Genomic DNA, 17,534 nt, shown 5'->3' on the forward strand with positions numbered 1-17,534 from the left:
CTGCTGAAGATGACAATCCGTTTAAAGTGGCCCCTTGACCTCAGAAAGAGAAAATGTGATTTCTCCAGAAGTGTGAAATGTGATGTGTTTCTCCAGACAAGTGTGCTTGAAAACAGGAAGAGGGCAAAACAAAAGAAAACAAAAAAACCCTATCTCTGCTTTTTTTTTTTTTTTCTCTGTATTTGGTGAATCTCTGACTTAGCTTCTCATCACTCTTATTTTTTGGTGTGCATGAGTCCATGTGTGTTGTGTTTTTATGAGTTAATATTGCACAGTAAGTTTCAGGTCTCACTTTGTGGGAATCCGTAAAGTTTCCTGATAAGAAACTATTTCTTTCTAATGAAATTAGACGTTTTCATCAGTCGTTATGGTCCTTTTCTGGTCCGTGGTGGACTCTAACTTATAAGCCAAATAAACCCTTTTTCCCCAAGTGGCTTTTGGTCCTAGTATTTATCACAGCAACAGAGACAAACTAAAATTGTTGCCTTTGTCCGTCATGTGTTTGGGTTGCTGGGTAGTGTCTCATCTCCCCTACTAGCTGGTAATCTTCTCAACAGCCATTTGTGGGTGCTTCTTGCTCTCCCAGAGGGGTTCCTTGGACCTCTGAGACACTTGTCCTCAGAGTCCTGAGAAGTTTACAGTCCTCTACCCCAATCCAGCAGAAAGTCATGTATCAAGGTAAATGATGACAGTCTCTTCAAACTCAACCAGAGCAGACGAGTCCAGATTGCCCTAGTCTGAGATCAGGAAGTCCTTTGAGGAGCTCAGGCCCCAAGTCCACTTACAGAAGATGCTGCTGCCGTAGAGAGGGCAAAGAACAGATGCAATTACTCACCTTTCCTTTTGCTTGTATCACTGCTACCGAGGAGTGTTTGACTCAGTCCTCAAGTGCACAGTAGACACAGGAGGAACTTGTACTGACAGATGTGTGCCGCACGGTGGTGCACAGTCAGATGTGTGCCACACGGTGGTGCTCTAAAGACTTGTTTTCAGACCAGAGATGACAGTTCTGTAGAATTTTAAAGAAGTCTGTACTTGAGATTTTTATTTAACTGTCAACTTTCTGTGGAAATTATGAAAAACTGCAAGATACTAGTAGTCTTGATGTGTTTGAATGTTCAGAACAATGGATCTTGTGAAACAGACCTGAGGTCATCAATCTGGCTTTTCTCCTGCATGCCCTCCTCGAACACTTGGAAAAGAATATTGTTTGGATGGTTTTGAACAATTCTCAAGTAAAATAGAGGTTAAGAGGTTGAAAAAATGGTGCTATACCTGAATAACTTTTTCTCTTGAGAGTGTTAAACTGTGTAGCGCTAATAGGCTAGTGAACTCATGTAGCTAGTAAACATATTTTCTTGCCTGTAATTGTTGATAGATGTATTTGATTATGTAGTGGTAGGAAAGAAAGTTCTGAGAAGTTGGATTTGCTGTAGGCAGGGTGTTTTGATAAAGGCTGGTTAAGTAACCGAAGAGCTGTAGAGACTCCAGTGTGTGCTATTTCAGCACCTCTTTTACAAAGTGAGCAATTGGCTCACTTGTTACTACTGAGCCCCAACTGTGAGTTAAATTGTGCTGTGCACAGATTTTCCTGAATAGTGTAGTAGCAGAGTAGAATATCAGTGTACTTATCGGTGACGGAGAGCTGAGGCCTGACTGTAATGGGAGCATGAACAAGGCCTGGATAGGAGCGTGAGCATCAAACATGATTGGGAAAGTGGAGTTGGGGGAGAGATGACAAAGAGACAGAGAGACACAGACACTTGAAGCCAAGGGCACTGAAATGAGGGTAGTTTGGGTCCAGAGTGCAGTGCCAGAAAGCACAGTGTTGGCCTCCCTGTGTTCAGTGTTTTATTCTTTTGAGGATGAGAACAGAGGACGCTAGGTGGCCAATGCCTGTCATAAGTAGGATTGAAATATAGAATCAATGCTTAGAGGCATGGGCACTGGGTACCTGTTAACAGGTTGAAGTTTATTAGAGAGAAAACATACTCCTGAATCCTACTTTAAAAGGTGAGAGATACTGTAATTTCAGGGTCCTTGAGGACAACTCAGAGGGTATACTCTTTGGTTCAATCAGTCTGAGTTTACAGTGTTCTGTGGCTGTCACAGTTCAATGAATGCTCAGGCTATGCTCAGTTTCTAGAATGGGGTAGGGAGTGTCCTGATCTGCTTAGCACTAATACAGCACATCTGGTAGTTTGTGCGTCCTGACAGCCAAGCTTGAGAAGGAGCAGGCAGCTGAGGGTTAGCAAGAAGCTTTCAGCTGAGGCACAGAGGGACTCACAATATCAGTACAGTTTTGTATGTTTATAGTGACAAGGAAACATCAGTGTAAGGGACGAGGCCAAGGAAGAGCAACTATGAGAAGCTTTTTTTCAGCTATGGTTAGACATTAAAATCACCAAAGGTATTTTTCAAAATACAGGTGCTTTTACCCCTTCCCCGAGCCCACACCGGTTACATCAGAGGTATGACTGGCCACTGTTGTGATGTAGCTCTGTGGTGGGTCTAATATGCAGTGAGGGCTGAGAAAATGTACTTAATCTATCAGCTGCAAAGACTGGCCCCATCCTACTGCATACCTTGCCTGCACACAGAGGGGTCAGCTGTGCTGTCAGTATCCTTAACAGTATCCTCATCCCCATGCTTCCAAGATACTTTCAGGATTGAGTCTCTTGCCTCACATCACTGTTACACCAGATTCCACCCAAGACCTAAATTTAACAGTCTTCCACTCTCAGAACCCATTCGTATTTCTTTGTGTACTCTAGTGGTACCTTCCCTCGCTCTTCAGGCCCTTCCAGATCAAGAACATTGCCCTCAGATCAGCAAATTCTTCCCTACTCCACATCTCTGTTCTAAGTGCTTTCTTAACTCAGAATCCTGGCTCTTCCCGTAGTATAAATGAATCACAAATTTATGTCTGGCTTAGAATTTTATATCAAGATCCAGACTTATAAATATCAGTGTGTCAGTTGCATCTCCATTTAATGTTTCCAGTTCAACATCTTACCAAATAAAATTCTTGGAACACATGTCCATCTATCCAAGTTTTAGTTCCGTTCATGTCAACAAATGGTACCTCTAAATCAGGAAATTAGAAATCATTCTTTTAATTTCCCAAGACTCAGTCCAGTTTGTCCTGACACCCTAGTGGTTTCGTCTTCAGAAGTTTGTTTCTTTTTTCCATTGTTCTTGCCCCAGTATGAATGCTACACATATGTGAAAGATGTTTCACCTAGACTACTACTTCAGCTTCCTGACCACCCTTCCTGTTGGGAGGTAACATATCGGAGCAATGACAGCTTATCAGCAGTTACCACCACTAAGAAATCTCCCCACCTCCTCCAGCAGCTAGTCATAGCCAATAGCTCGTGGGAGTGCAGTGGAGTCCAATAAGCCTCTCCCATCCATGGCGGAATGTTGATGGGTTCCATCTTGTGCAGATTCTGTGCAGATAATCACAGCTGCTATTAGTTCATGAAAATGGGAGCCATGTTATGTTCAGAAGACAGCATTTTATGGCACCCCTTACCATCCCAACTCTTTCCTTCTTTCTGTACCTCTTTGTGTGGAAAATAACTAGTAGAAGTCATAGTTGTAGTCAACCCTTGTCAACGTGTCGCATGGCTTTAAGCACTGTCAGCCCATATCTGATCTTGTTTTGTCGTTTAATTTCTTCTATTAGTTTTGAGAAAAACTCCAAATATAATTGTTTCACAGAATATTTATTATTTAAAAGATGGTGACTTTTTTATTAAAATATAACTATGGAACTGGAACTTAGAGCCTTTGCTGCTTCTGCAGAGCACCAGAGTTCAGTGCCTGTAACTCCAGCTCCAGGGATCTGATGCCCTCTTCTGAGGATATCTGAAGACACAGGACACACACACACACACACACACACACACACACACACACACACACACACACACCTATCATGTTCTAACATGACAACATTAAACAAATATTAATATCTTAATAGCATCTAGAGCTCAGGTAGTGTTACTTTGAAATTGCTTTGTTCAGGCTTATTCCTCCTACAATGTCAGATAGTTTGGAATTTTCAGATTATAACCCAGTGGGTATTATTTACTTTGTTGATTATATTCTCTCAGTAAGCACTTAAATCTAGGTATGGTCAGATTTGGATTGGATTTATTCTGCGAAAGCTTCCACCAGGAGGAACATGCTTTCCAGCAGCACTTCTTATGACCTCTGCAAAGGAAGCCCTTACTACAGCATCTTTCTTCTTTAACCAGATTTTATACTAAAGAGAGGACCACAGAGTACTCCATGTATGATCAGTTCGTTTCATTAGTTTTGTTATATAGCTATAGATTTAAGCATATGTGATGTCTTTCAGTTGCAGGTATTATTTTACAGATGGCCAAATTGAGCCAGTTGACAAGTGGGAGCCTGCTGACTTCCTCCCATTGTATCCCTCTCGTTTGATTTTTTGTCCTGGGCTGGACTCAAGAGCCTTGTGTGCAGGGATATATTATTACTTATTATTTATCCCAAGCACAAACTCGGAACCTCACAATTAGTATTTGTTGAATAAGAAATGAACATTTGAACTTTAATGGAGGGCTGGACCATGGGAGAGCCCTTGGTATTGTCTTTGTTGGTTCAGAACTTGAAGCAGAGAGTAAACTACAGGTGGCAGATTTTCTTTTTTCCTTCTGCAGCAGAAACAATGACCTAATTTGGATGTCTGTAGAGGGGTTTGAGTTCCACTAAGTCTTTGAAGGACTGCTTTGACCATGGCAGTGGGAGTCTAAGGACCCATGGCCAGTGAGGGGTTTGCTCTCTTCTTTGAAAGCTTCATTGTCACTGAAGTTTCTTCTGATAGCAATGTCACTGTTGCCAGATGTTTCCAGGTTATTGGCCTCTTATCTAAAGAGCTGAAAGTTTTCTTTGGAGCAAAGTTATAGTACAGATTCAAGATGGCTGTACTGTCAAACTTGATGGGCCGCATGAGTGAGGATGCTCAAAACCCCAATTATTGTTAGGGTATTCCCTTTATGGACTTGAAGAGAAGGAGAAGTCCTTGTTACTAAGGGACATAATTTGAGTGGTTTTCTATTTTGATTGGTAAGTTAAAAAAATAATTTTCCTATTGCATATGTTCTTCCCACAATATATTTAGTTTCAATCATATGCATGTCCAATTGTGAAGAGGCATAAGATGGTAAATAGGGGATTTCCTCTTAAAAGGTTACTAGAGGCCACTGTGGTTTTTCCAAGCACTCAAAATCAGTTCAGGCCAGGTTGACTCTTCTAGTCTTTAACTTAGATATGTTGGGGGATATACTTGAATAGAGATTGCCTGAATTTGATTGCTACTGGGATGAGAGACTCAAACTGTTGTTCAAGGATGGGTATATGTGGAGTCCATTGTAGATGGGGATTAAAGGGTGCTGATATTTCTTTCCTAGGTGCATTGTTTGGAGAGGGGTGTGTATGCATAGTATATCCAGGTGAAGGAGTTAGGCTGCCAGGTACAGAATTAAAAAACCCTGTGCATAACCCTAAACCAAACTGGAGGGGGGGACTGGGTCCCAGGGCACTTAACTATCTTCTGTGCTTGCCTTCCTTAATAAACTTGTAAAATCCTTTGTTAATTGATTCTAGTTTGGGAATGGTACAAAACTGATCAGCTTAAAATTGTGAAAATGTGCACAGTTCTGTTTTCTGCCATGAACATAATTGTTGTTTGGTTTTGTTCTTTTAGGGGGCCCGCCACCCAGCTGCCAAATAAATCACACACAGAGGCTTATTCTTAATTATGAATGCCCAGCCTTAGCTTGGCTTGTTTCTTGCCAGCTTTCCTTAACTTAAATTACCCTGTCTACCTTTTGCATCTGGGCTTTTTGTGGGGGCCCACAGGGGATCCCTAGTAAGACCTTACTCAGGGTCAGAGAATCTGAGCTTGCTTTACCCAGTAGGGCTGCATAATGGGATGATTTGGCCATGGGCATGGTTCCAAGGTATTTTGAAGGTCTACATTTGGCTGTATTTTGTGCTTTAATCTTGAAAGGGGGGAGGTCTTTTGCCTCTGTCTATCATTTCCTCATTCTTCTCTCCTCCCACCAAGAACTCTTTGACAAGTCAGAGCTGGACTCTGGCAGACTCCCACAGCTTTTACCATTTTTCTTTTTTCTTCTTTTTGTTTTACTTTTATAAATCTTACTCTTACTCCGTGACTTGCTGTGTAGCTATGTGACTGGGTGGCTGGCTCCTGGAGTCCTCCTCCTTCTCTGGCTACTTCTTCTCTCCTAGATTTCTCCTTCTATATATTCTCTCTGCCTGACAGTCCCACCTATCTCTCTCTCCTGCATCACTATTGGCCATTCAGTTCTTTATTTAGACCACCAGGTGTTTTAGACAGTCACAGTAACACAGCTTCACAGAGTTAAACAAATGCAACATAAACAAAAGTAACATACCTTAAAATAATATTCTACAACACATAATGATTCAAAGTGTCCAAACTAATTTTGTTTGAAAGTATCTTGAGACTATATGTTTGATAAAACATTTAAAATTATGAATTATGCTTTAGTAGCAACCATTTGTTTTTATGGGTAATAGTTGCTGATTGAATGTACTCTTTGCTCATTGTATTAAATCCTCATATTTTGTATTCTTAGTCACATCCTAGCAAGTAGACTTTATACTGTTATTTTATTAATCTTAGATTTTATTAAAAAAGAAATCAATTTAACAAGATTTAGTATGAGTCTTCTTCCAATTCTGTCCACATAATTTTAATACATATTACTGCAAGGGGCTGTTAGAGTTTACCTCAAAATTCTAATTATTCAAAATGTTTTCTCCCTTAGAGTAAGGTATGGGGGCTAACATTATCAGGATATGCCAGAAAACAGTGGTTAAGTAGTGCTGAGGTGGCTTCTCATTCACATCCCAATAAAAGATGGATTTAAAGACAGCAGTGCGGCCACAGAACAGCTACCTAACTTCTGAAGCTTTAATACTAGATACTGAACATTTGAACTACTTTTAAAAGAGGTTGTTAATAAATGAAGCCTGACTAGGATAATTTTCCAAATAGTTTTAGTAATTTGCCCCAAATTTATAAACTCAGCCCAAAACACTGCACTGGCTCTGCCATGGCTTGCTATGCCTCTGTGTCAACACAGCAAGGGACAAAAGCCTGTGCCTGGCTTCTCTGGCTGGTGTTTTCCTCAGCATTTTCCCTTGATACAAGGTCATAATGGATGAGGGAGACATTACATATTAAGTTTCCCAGATATATTAAATTTCTTCTAGGTATACTGCTTTAATTTCCTTTATATCATCCAGACATAATCTCTTCTAAGTGTGAACACATGAACAGTACTTTCCGAGATGACCTAGATAGTATTTTTATTTTGTTTTCTTGTCTAGTTTATCCTATTAATTTGAGGTAACTAATGGAAGAGAAGACTTCGCAGCTTTCCTTTGAGAATTACTTATGTGTATGGAAATTCTCTTTGAGCATCACTTTTTGAAACTGGAAACTGTGCCCTGAGCAAAGTGGGACGTCTATAGGTCTGGCAGAACTAGAAATAAACGAATCAAAGGATGGATAAAAAAACAAAACAAAACAGTAGGTTGTTGCTTCTGTTTAAAAATTCTGCACTTTAGGCAATCACAAAATCACAAAAGAATTTTGTATCTACAGGTGTCAAGTGGCACATGGAATTACGGACACAATTTCTGAGTTTAGAGTTTTGAAATTGTGGTCAGAATCTGTTTGAAGCTGGATTCTACTTGGATCTCACTACCTAGTGTCCCAGGGTCTCTATGACTGGACACTATTTATACAGCTCTGCCTTGTGCTGCATTTGGCAGCTCATTCCTTGTGACATACAGACCAGACTAGAACACTGAGTTACTCATCCTGGGGCTTAGATTGTATCTCACAGTGACGCCATGTTAGTAATGGCGGTTGTGTCTGAAGGAAAATGACTCCATGTGTAGGTTATAACAACTGGAGACAAAACTGGCTGTATCTTCAAAAGACTGTTCTACAGCAATATTAACACAAGTTAAAGCATATTTTTCTCACCATGTTATTTATCTGAATTAATGTTTCCACTGGCAATCAAACCTTGATTGCCTTTTATTCATTAGCTTTTGATTTAATTAATATGACTTGTTAAAGGAGAATCTCCAGTGTTTTTCTGTAAACAGCTCTGATTTATTGATTCAATTTGAATTTTGTGTTTATTTAAATCAGTGTTTGAATTACATGTTTTGAGCACTCAAAGTAGTTTGAAACTATAAGATAATTAGAAAATATGACTTTTTTGCTTTTTAATGGATGACATCTTAATTTGATACCCTTAAGAAGTGAAATACATGCATAGCTAGTACCTTAGAATTTTAAGTACTTCAGATAATAGTACTAAAATATGTATTACACAAATTAGAACATTAGACAGTTTCATAATATTATTCTTCCCAAAGATCCTTTTTGAACGGTTGAGCCTGTGACTTAACATTTTTACTGGACTTTGACACTGAAGGACTCAGCACTTGGTGAGTGTCCAGACATGCAGAGAAAATCTAATTAAGGAAGGAGAAAGTCACGGTGACTCAGGTTAAAGAGCAATGTGATGATCAATATGATTCCTTGTGGTAAACTGAGTGAAGCCATTGGCGGGAGAGGTGCTGGCTAGAGCTCTGTGCTTAGATTGTTAAAGGTTGTCAGTGCGTTGCAATGAGTCTTTTGGCTGTAAAAAGGTTAATTAAAGTATTCTACAAATTCTAAAACTTCCGCAAAATGAAAACTTGTCACCATATGCTAAGAATCAGAGAGACTTCACTTTTAATCTGGGGGTGGGGTGCAAAAAACCCACAAAAGACAAAAGGAAAATAAAGAAATCCTTAAGCCAAACATGAATGAAGACGCTGACAGTTTTATAAATTTTTTTATTTCTCTGAAAATTTTGGAAATAATAAGTTTTCTACCTTATTCTAGATTTATTTGGCATAGAGGAAGGGGAAAGTATCCATGAATTAAGTACATCAATACTCATTCTTTAAAAATATATACTGTGCCAGGAAGGTCCTGGATACTGGACATGTAGCAGTGAATGAAGCAGTCTCTTTTTCTCTGGAGCTTATAATATATGAACTTTAAAGACATTCTTAGTTTCCTTTGATATGATATCTAAAATATCAATGTCAGCAGCAACTGAATGATCATAGCCCACAAAATCCACTAACACTTGAGGCTGGAGAGGGGCCTCGGAACCTAAGAGCACTGACTCTTCCAGAAGACCTGAGTTGGATTCCCAGCACCCACACTGGCTCACAGCCATCTGTAGCTCCAGTTCCAGGGAATTTGACATCTCTCTCTGGCATCCTCAGACACGAGACACAGACATGATGAACAGACCTATATGTAGATTAAAAACTCATGCATATCAGACAAATAAAATTTAAACAAACAAATAGATACCTTAACACTTGGAGTTTCAGTTCATGGAAATTGCAGAATCATAATTCCATGAAATTGTCTCTTGTGTTTAGAGAAAGTAAATTCGAAGGAAATGTTTTTTTCATCACCACAGAATGATGTAGATTGATCTTTGAAAGTGCTCAGAGGGATTCTGACTGTCTTGGTCACTGTTCTGTTGCTGAGAGGAGACGTTATGACCAAGGAAACTCATAAAAGAAAGCATTTAACTGGGGGATTGCTTACAGTTTCAAAGAGTTAGTCCATTATTGTCATCATGGTGAAGGCATGGTGGCACTGGAGTAGTAGTTGACTGTTACATTCTGGTCTAGAAGCAGAGAGAGAGAGAGAGAGAAAGAGAGAGAGAGGGAGAGAGAGAGAGAGAGAGAGAGAGAGAGAGAGAGAGAGAGAGAGAGAGAGAGAGAGAGAGAGAGAGACAGAGAGACAGAGAGAGAGAAAGAAAAAGGGAGACAGAGAGAGAGACAGACAGAGACAGAGACAGAGAGAGAGACAGAGAAAGACAGAGCAAACAAGCGAGCGAGCGTGCACACCTGGGACTGGCATTGGTTTTTGAAACCTCAAAGTCCACTCCCAGCGACACACTTCTCCCAACAAGGCTACACCTCCTGATGCTTCTATACCTTTGAAACAGTTCCACTCCCTGATGACTAAGCATTCAAATATAGAAATTTATGGTGACCATTCTTATTCAAACCACCAGACTGACTTCAGTTGCATCTCAGGAATAAGTGTTAAGTCAAGTAAAGGCTCCATTGTTTTCCATGTGCTAAGGACTAGTCATATTTCATGGTCCCAGGGCCTGTTTGAAGTGCATGGCCTTTAGAAGTATGAGATTCTATATTCCAGAATTCCGTTCCTGGTACATACTGTTTAATGCTTCTCAAGGGAAGTGGAAAGCTTTGACGAAAGAAGGTGGTGTGTGTGTGTTTTATGGGTGAGAGGAAAATGTCTGTAAATGAGGGGAAAATTCCAAGGCGTTCCTGGAATCAGTTACTGCCTCCTGTGGGAGCCACTGATGAGCTCAACTGGGCTGAGAAGTCTGTGCAGATGTCAGTTCTGACTGCATCGTGGCCTCAATCCCTGCCAAAGCCTCGCTTAGTTCTCAAGCACTAAGTGAGGATCACAGACTGTGAAGCCAGCTGACCCCCACATGCAGGCATTTGTTGATGCTTGCACCTGGGTACCCAGAGCACAAACAGGCTTAGGAAAGTCAAGGTGACGCACTCAGGAGAGAAAATCGCTGGGCCTGCCTTCCCAGCTGAGATACAGGGAAAGGAGGAAGTCTTCCAGGAGGAAGACTGCACAAGATGTCTGTATCTCATTGCCATTGCCAGAAATGGAGTGTCAGTGGGCTCAGGGAGAAATGCCACCTGGCAGTTGGATTGTGATGAGGACTCTGGCTTCTGGGTTTCCCTTCTGGGGCAGTTTTTTGAACAAACATAAGTTCGTTAGATATTGTGATTTTTTAATTTTTCCTTATTTATTTTAAAGACATTAACATTCATTTTTCAAACTCAGACACAGGATTCTCTGGGTCACATGAGCTGTCTGTCCATTTTGGTTCCTCTGAAGATTTCTGGTAGCAATCACACTTATAATAAGAAACCATTTTGACCTATAAGATTAGCAAACCAAATGTTGGTAACATAGAGGAGACAGAGGAAAGGAATAGGAACTGTCATTGTTGCTATAGGAAAGGTAAATTGGTTTCTGCTTTATAGTATAAAATTTGAATTTTCATCAAAAATACTAATTAGAATTGTATATATTTTGATCTTGTCTTTTTTTTAAAGGAATTTGTTATTCACGTTTTTAAAAATAAGGGTAAAATATACAAGATATCGTATCACTGTAGTAGCAGAAAATTGTGAATAAGCTAGATGACTCTTAGTTGAAGACTAGTATGAAATTAGGAATATTATACAAGGGGTTGCAGTGCACTGTGTATCATATACCAACATTTCTGTATGTGGTTTTCTGCACTGTGCAGGTGTGTATGTATATATATGTCAATTTATATGACATAAACACATATACATAATTTATGTGTAAATATGGAGGACCTAAAGACCAGAGAGTATATCTGAGCAGTGGTCAATGTTGGCTTCAGGGGGTGGGAGCTAGGTGGTGGGAGGAGTATGGCAGGGTGGTTTGTTTTTCACTAACTATCTTTTGTACTTTTTACATTTAGTATCTCCTTTAAAACATTTTAGTGAACAAGGGAACCAAATAAAATATTCCATCAGGCCTAGTAAAAGTAGAAAATAAAGCAATCAAGAGGACCAGAATATATAGTTATACCTTTGATGTTGGTAGTAGCAGAATTGTCTGAATAAAGAATTATCTCCATAGTGTAATCTTACCTTAGAGACACACACACAATGTGTTTCAAAGAAGCATTTTCTTTGGGTATGTCTTTTGTAATTTGTAATTCATTTTTTTTAAGGTTTATTTATTTTTATTTTTTTTATGTGTATTGGTGTTTTGCCTTCGTGTATTCTGGGTGAGGGTGTCAGATCCCCTGGAACTGGAGTTACAGACTGTTGTTAGCTGCCATGTGAGTGCTGGGAATTGATCATGGTCCTCTGGAAGAGCATCCAGTGCTCTTTATTGCTGAGCCATCTCTCCAGCCCCCTATTCATCAAATTTTTGATGATATACAATAACACAAAACAACCAGATTAATTACAGTTTTCAGAAGCTCTTATTTTAAAAATGGGAAAGATGTGTGTGTGTGTGTGGGGGGGGTGTTGCCGAGAGAGAGAGAGAGAGAGAGAGAGAGAGAGAGAGAGAGAGAGAGAGAGAAAGGGAATGTGAGTGTCAACTTTCTGTCCTTGTAATTAAATGACCCTACCCAAGAGTGACAATGCAGTTTGAGAAACAAAGGAAAATATCCCTTTCACTGCTTTGCTTTGAATTAAACTGAGAATCATTGTCAAGTGGTTTTGTTGAACTCTAGTTTTACTGGATGGAAAAGACTAAATCATAGAAATATCAAATTCAATATTAGCCTATTGCAAGTGTATTTATAATGTGAATATTTACAGTGATCTAGGATTCCCAGCCTTGCTGAAACACATATGGCTGTGGCAGAATAATCGAGTCACTGACATTCTCAAGGAAGAACTGCATAGAACAGAAATTTTAGGGTGCATGATCAGAACCATAAAAGATGTAGAGCTCTGCAGAGTCACTCTCGCTGTCTTTGGTTTCCTGCAGGGTAAATGGGAAGCTGGTGGCTCTAAAGGTGATCAGGCTGCAGGAAGAAGAGGGGACACCTTTCACGGCCATCAGGGAAGGTAGGCATCCTGCCCTCTCTTTGATTCTGTATTTATGTGATGTTCATAGCATGGTAAGTATGCTGCATCTCCAGACATGCTAAGTTTTACAGTTTCACTACTAAATGTCTCATTTGATTGTGTAGACTCAAATAAAAAAAAATCAGTACCTTCTACGATCATATCAAGTCATGTTAAGCAAGACAAGACTATCTTTCTATATTCAGATTTGTGGGGGGAAATTCATGGTGGGGCTGTCTAGGCAAGTGGAGAATATTTTTATGTCTGATTCTATTTGCAGCACTACTAAAATACCTCTCTGAGTGTCATTATTCTACATTCATGATTTTTAAAGGAAATTCTTAAAAATGAAGGATTGTCCTTATCTTGTTGCTCCTTTGAATTTCTTTTTTCTTGTTTTTTTCTTTTTTCCTATTTTGTGTTGTTTTAATTCTTCTCTCATATATTACATTCTTGTAGCTTGAGTTTTCCTGCCTGACCCACAGTCAGGACAAATCTCTCTCACCTGCCAGTTCCACGGCTGCTCAGCCCCGACCAAGTAAACACAGAGACTTATATTGGTTACAAACTGTATGGCTGTGGCAGGCTTCTTGCTAACTGTTCTTACAGCTTAAATTAATCCATTTCCATTAATCTATACCTTGCCACGTGGCTCGTGGCTTACCGGCATCTTCACATGCTGTTTGTCATCATGGCGGCTGGCAGTGTCTCTCTGACTCAGCCTTCCACTTCCCAGCTTTATTCTCCTCCTTGTCCCGCCTACACTTCCTGCCTAGCCAATGGCCAATCAGTGTTTTATTTATTGACCAATCAGAGCAACACATTTGACATACAGAGCATCCCACAGCACATTCCAATCATGGTTTTCCACTCCCCTACTCCTCCAAGTCCCTCTTCCCGACATCTCCTCTCCCCCAGACCCATTCCTCCTCTGTTCCCCTTCAGAAAACTTCAGGCCTCCCAGGGATATCAACTGAACATTGCATAACAAATTACTATAAGACTAGGCACAAATGCTCCTATCAAGCCTAGACAAGGCAAGTCAGTAGGAGGGAAAGGGTCCCAAGAGCAGGCAGAAGAGTCAGAGATACCCCAATTCCACTGTGAGGAGTCCCACAAGAACAGCAAGCTATACAACCGTAACATACATGCAGAGATCCTAACTTAGACCATTACAGTCTCTCTGATTGTCACTTTAGTCTCTGTAAGCTCCTATGAGTGAGTCCTGATTAGTTGGTTCTGTGGGCCATGTTCTCTATGATGCCCTTGACACCTCTGGCTCCTACAGTCTCCCCCACCCACTTCTGTGGGTTTCTCTGAGCGCCACCTAATGTTTTGTTTTGGGTCTCAGCATCTGCTCCCATCAGTTACTGGATAATGCCTCTCTGATGATAATTGGGCTAGGCACCAATCTATGAGTATAGCAGAATATCATTACTAATCATTTCATTGACTTTGTGTGTGTGTGTGAGAGAGAGAGGGGGGGGGAGAGAGAGAGAGAGAGAGAGAGAGAGAGAGAGAGAGAGAGAGAGAGAGAGAGAGTGAGAGAGAGTGAGTCAGTCTCTGGACTGTCCAGTCTCTGGTTCCTAGTCATCCAGGCAATGACAGGCATTGGCTCCCTTTTGTGGTGTGGGCCTCAAGTTGGACCAGTGATTGGTTGGCCGCGCCCACAAGTTCTACACCACCATTGTTTTTATCCTTTAGTTTGCCTCGGTTGTCTCAATCCCTTTATACATTAGTATTATATTGTAATATTTTCCCCACTGTTATTTTTCTAAAAGTTCTCTCATAATGCAGTAGATTCTATGTATAAGGCTTTAATTTTATGAAATAAGGTTGAGCTGCCTTTTGCTTTGTTCATTTATGCATAGGAGGTTTTCTATTCTTAATGAAAACCATGTTATTCATGGGAATTTTTCAGTGCACTGTCACAACTCTTAGGATTAGTAGCTTCACTTCTACATCTTATAAAAATGCAAATTATCTTTACCTAAGACCTCAGTTCATTCTCCCATCAAAGGGACCGAAGCTACATCTTCTGCTGATCCAAATGATGTTTCAGTGTTTTGCGACCTACTTTTGTGAAGGTACTGACAAATTAAATATACTCTGTCATTATCTGGTTTGTTATTTGATAATGATGATGATGATGATGATGATGATGTTGTTGATGATGATGTTGATGACATTGATGATGTTGATGACATTGATGATGTTGATGATGATGATGATGTGCATCTTCCTTCTCCTCTTCCTCTTTCTGTTCTTCCTCTTTGTCTTATTTAGAGTTTCTATTGCTGTGATAAAACACCATGACCAAAGACAACTTGGGGAAAAAAGGACTTATTTTTCCTACACTTCCATATCACAGTTCATCGTTCAAGAGGGTTTGGCAAGGAACTAAACAGGGCAGAAACATGGAGGCAGGAGCTGATGCTGCTTACTGGCTCCTTGTGACTGGCTTATTTGCTTTCTGTTATACCCCTAGACCACCTGCCCAGGGTTGGCACCACCCCCAATTGTCTGGGCCCTTCCACCTCAATCATCAGTCAAGAAAATGTACCACAGGCTTGCTTACAGTCCAGTCTGGTAGGGGCATATTTCCAATTGAGGATCCCGCTTCCAAAACGACGCAGCTTGTGTCAGGTTGTCATTAAACCAGCCAGAACACTCTTGTTCTTCTACTTTCTCATCTCATTCCTCCTTTCAAGTCCTTTCAGTTTGACTTTTTTCACTACCATTTAGGTGAAACATCTTAGAAAATGTATCTGTTGCCTCTTTATTATATACCAAACCTTCCCTTTTGTGGGTTCTTTTTCTAACTTTAGCAGATTACACATGTGAAACAGTCTTTCCTGCAACATCAGAGACTCCAGGCAGGTCTGTTTTTCTACTTGCTTTATGCTGCCCTTTAGGTTTGTAGAACCTAAGGAGAGAAAAAAAAAAGCCACCTTTTCTCTAATAAGCACCCATTCCTGGATAATTTCATTCATTTTCTAAGTTTAAATAGCAGTTATAAGCTGTTGACTTCCATACATGTGTTTATTTAAGACTTTGTCTTTGGCCGGGCGGTGGTGGCGCACGCCTTTAATCCCAGCACTCGGGAGGCAGAGCCAGGCGGATCTCTGTGAGTTCGAGGCCAGCCTGGGCTACCAAGTGAGTCCCAGGAAAGGCGCAAAGCTACACAGAGAAACCCTGTCTTTGTGTCCATTTCGTACATCCATCTGCCTACTTGGGATTTCCCCTTGAATTCAACAACCTCTAAGAAGGATAATATATCACCACCAAGTAAGGGTGGTATAACAAATTACCTAAACCTTATATCCAAAGATAGTTCTGGTCCTTCACATCCCGTGCCGTATTCTCTGTACATGTATAATGGTAATGTCCAGCACTGCCTACTGAAATTACCCAAATATGGTTCTGCTGGTTACATCTCTAAAAGGTAGCTCATGTCTGTCCACAGCTGATAGGAGTCTCCTCACTATACTCCAGGAATCGCCAGTTCTTCTTGGATTGTTGTAGTAACTTTTACACTGTATTCTCTCCTTCTTTGTCATCCTTATTGTTTCTTCATTTTGAAACTATTATAATCTAAAAATGTAAGCCATGTTTTATTAATGCCCCCTTTAAAAACCTGTACCCAATACTCTGGCTGCTTTTCTTTCAATCGTTCCATAGTGTCCCATCTCAGGGCCCTCACATACACTCTGCCACTGTCTAGAAAGCTCTTTCCTGGCTGCTTTTAGGTACCAGCTATAAACTCCTATGTTCTCAGAGAAACTTCCTATGGCCATCCTGCCTAAATAGCAGCCAGCAATTATCTTACCCATCTTTGTGCAGCTCACCAGGCCAATAGCCCTTTTCATTTCCTTTACAGTTCCTACTGGAATGTGAAATGTCCTCCCTCCTGACTCAGTTCATATGTAGAATTTTAATGAGGGTTAGTGACCTTGTCTGACACCCTTCTTGTAACAGCTATTGAGTGAATTACAGAGTATCATTAAGCTAGAGTCAGTAAATAAGATGGAGTATTTGATACAGATGGTGCTCTTGAGGAATCTGTCATCCAGGTGGCAGGCAGAAGATTGAAATAATAAGTCAAAGAATAACATACCATGCCATATAAATGCCAAATCATTTCTGAAGTATTGTGAATTCTCAGGAAGGTTCTCCACTAGTGAAGTGTGCTAAGATCGTCTGGACCTTGAGCTAGAAATCAGATGATAAACTGTGGAGACTAGATAGAGAAGTTGCTGTCTAGACCAGAACAGAAAATGAGCAGAGGTCAAAACTCAGTGCCTTGGGCCCAGTGCAAGGAGCAGGGATGATTTTCATAAGGTGGTCTCAATGATTGGCCGGTCATGTGACAGTAGGTGGGTGTTGCTCCATAGCTGTGTTTTGTTTGTACATGTTGAGTCCTGAGTTCATGAGACATCTATATGAAAATATCTAATGATGTGAGGATGGAGCTCACAGAAGTTGAATATAAACAACATATTCAATGAGACCCTTAAAATAATAAACCTTCAGTTTTATTTTGTTAAATTTAGAACAGAGATTTACTTGGGTCAATATTCTGGAGCATGGAAAGTGTAAAAACCATGGCTGTGGCACCTGAGGGGCAGAAGTGTTGCAGTAGATGGTAGAGGAAGAACAAGTGTGAAAGAAAAGGCAAGTTTAATGTTTTTGAGGCCCAGAACTTCCCGTGCCAATGAGAGGTTGACAGCTAGTCAAGG

At 40.4% G+C, this 17,534-nt stretch overlaps 1 protein-coding gene across 6 annotated transcripts in view; it reads left to right on the forward strand.

Annotated features, from left to right (window-relative positions):
* Positions 1–17,534, forward strand: part of Cdk14 (cyclin dependent kinase 14) — a 587,756-nt gene that overhangs the window by 192,399 nt on the left and 377,823 nt on the right. For all 6 annotated transcript variants that reach the window (XM_052720087.1, XM_052720086.1, XM_052720089.1 and 3 more), the window contains one exon: positions 12,716–12,795. In XM_052720087.1, coding sequence (XP_052576047.1) covers positions 12,716–12,795 — 80 coding nt within the window. The remainder of the gene's footprint in view (positions 1–12,715; positions 12,796–17,534) is intronic.

Source organism: Peromyscus californicus, unplaced genomic scaffold (genome assembly GCF_007827085.1).
Source record: "Peromyscus californicus insignis strain IS unplaced genomic scaffold, ASM782708v3 Scaffold_6__1_contigs__length_162567912, whole genome shotgun sequence".
In the NCBI taxonomy this organism is placed as follows: Eukaryota; Metazoa; Chordata; class Mammalia; order Rodentia; family Cricetidae; genus Peromyscus; species Peromyscus californicus.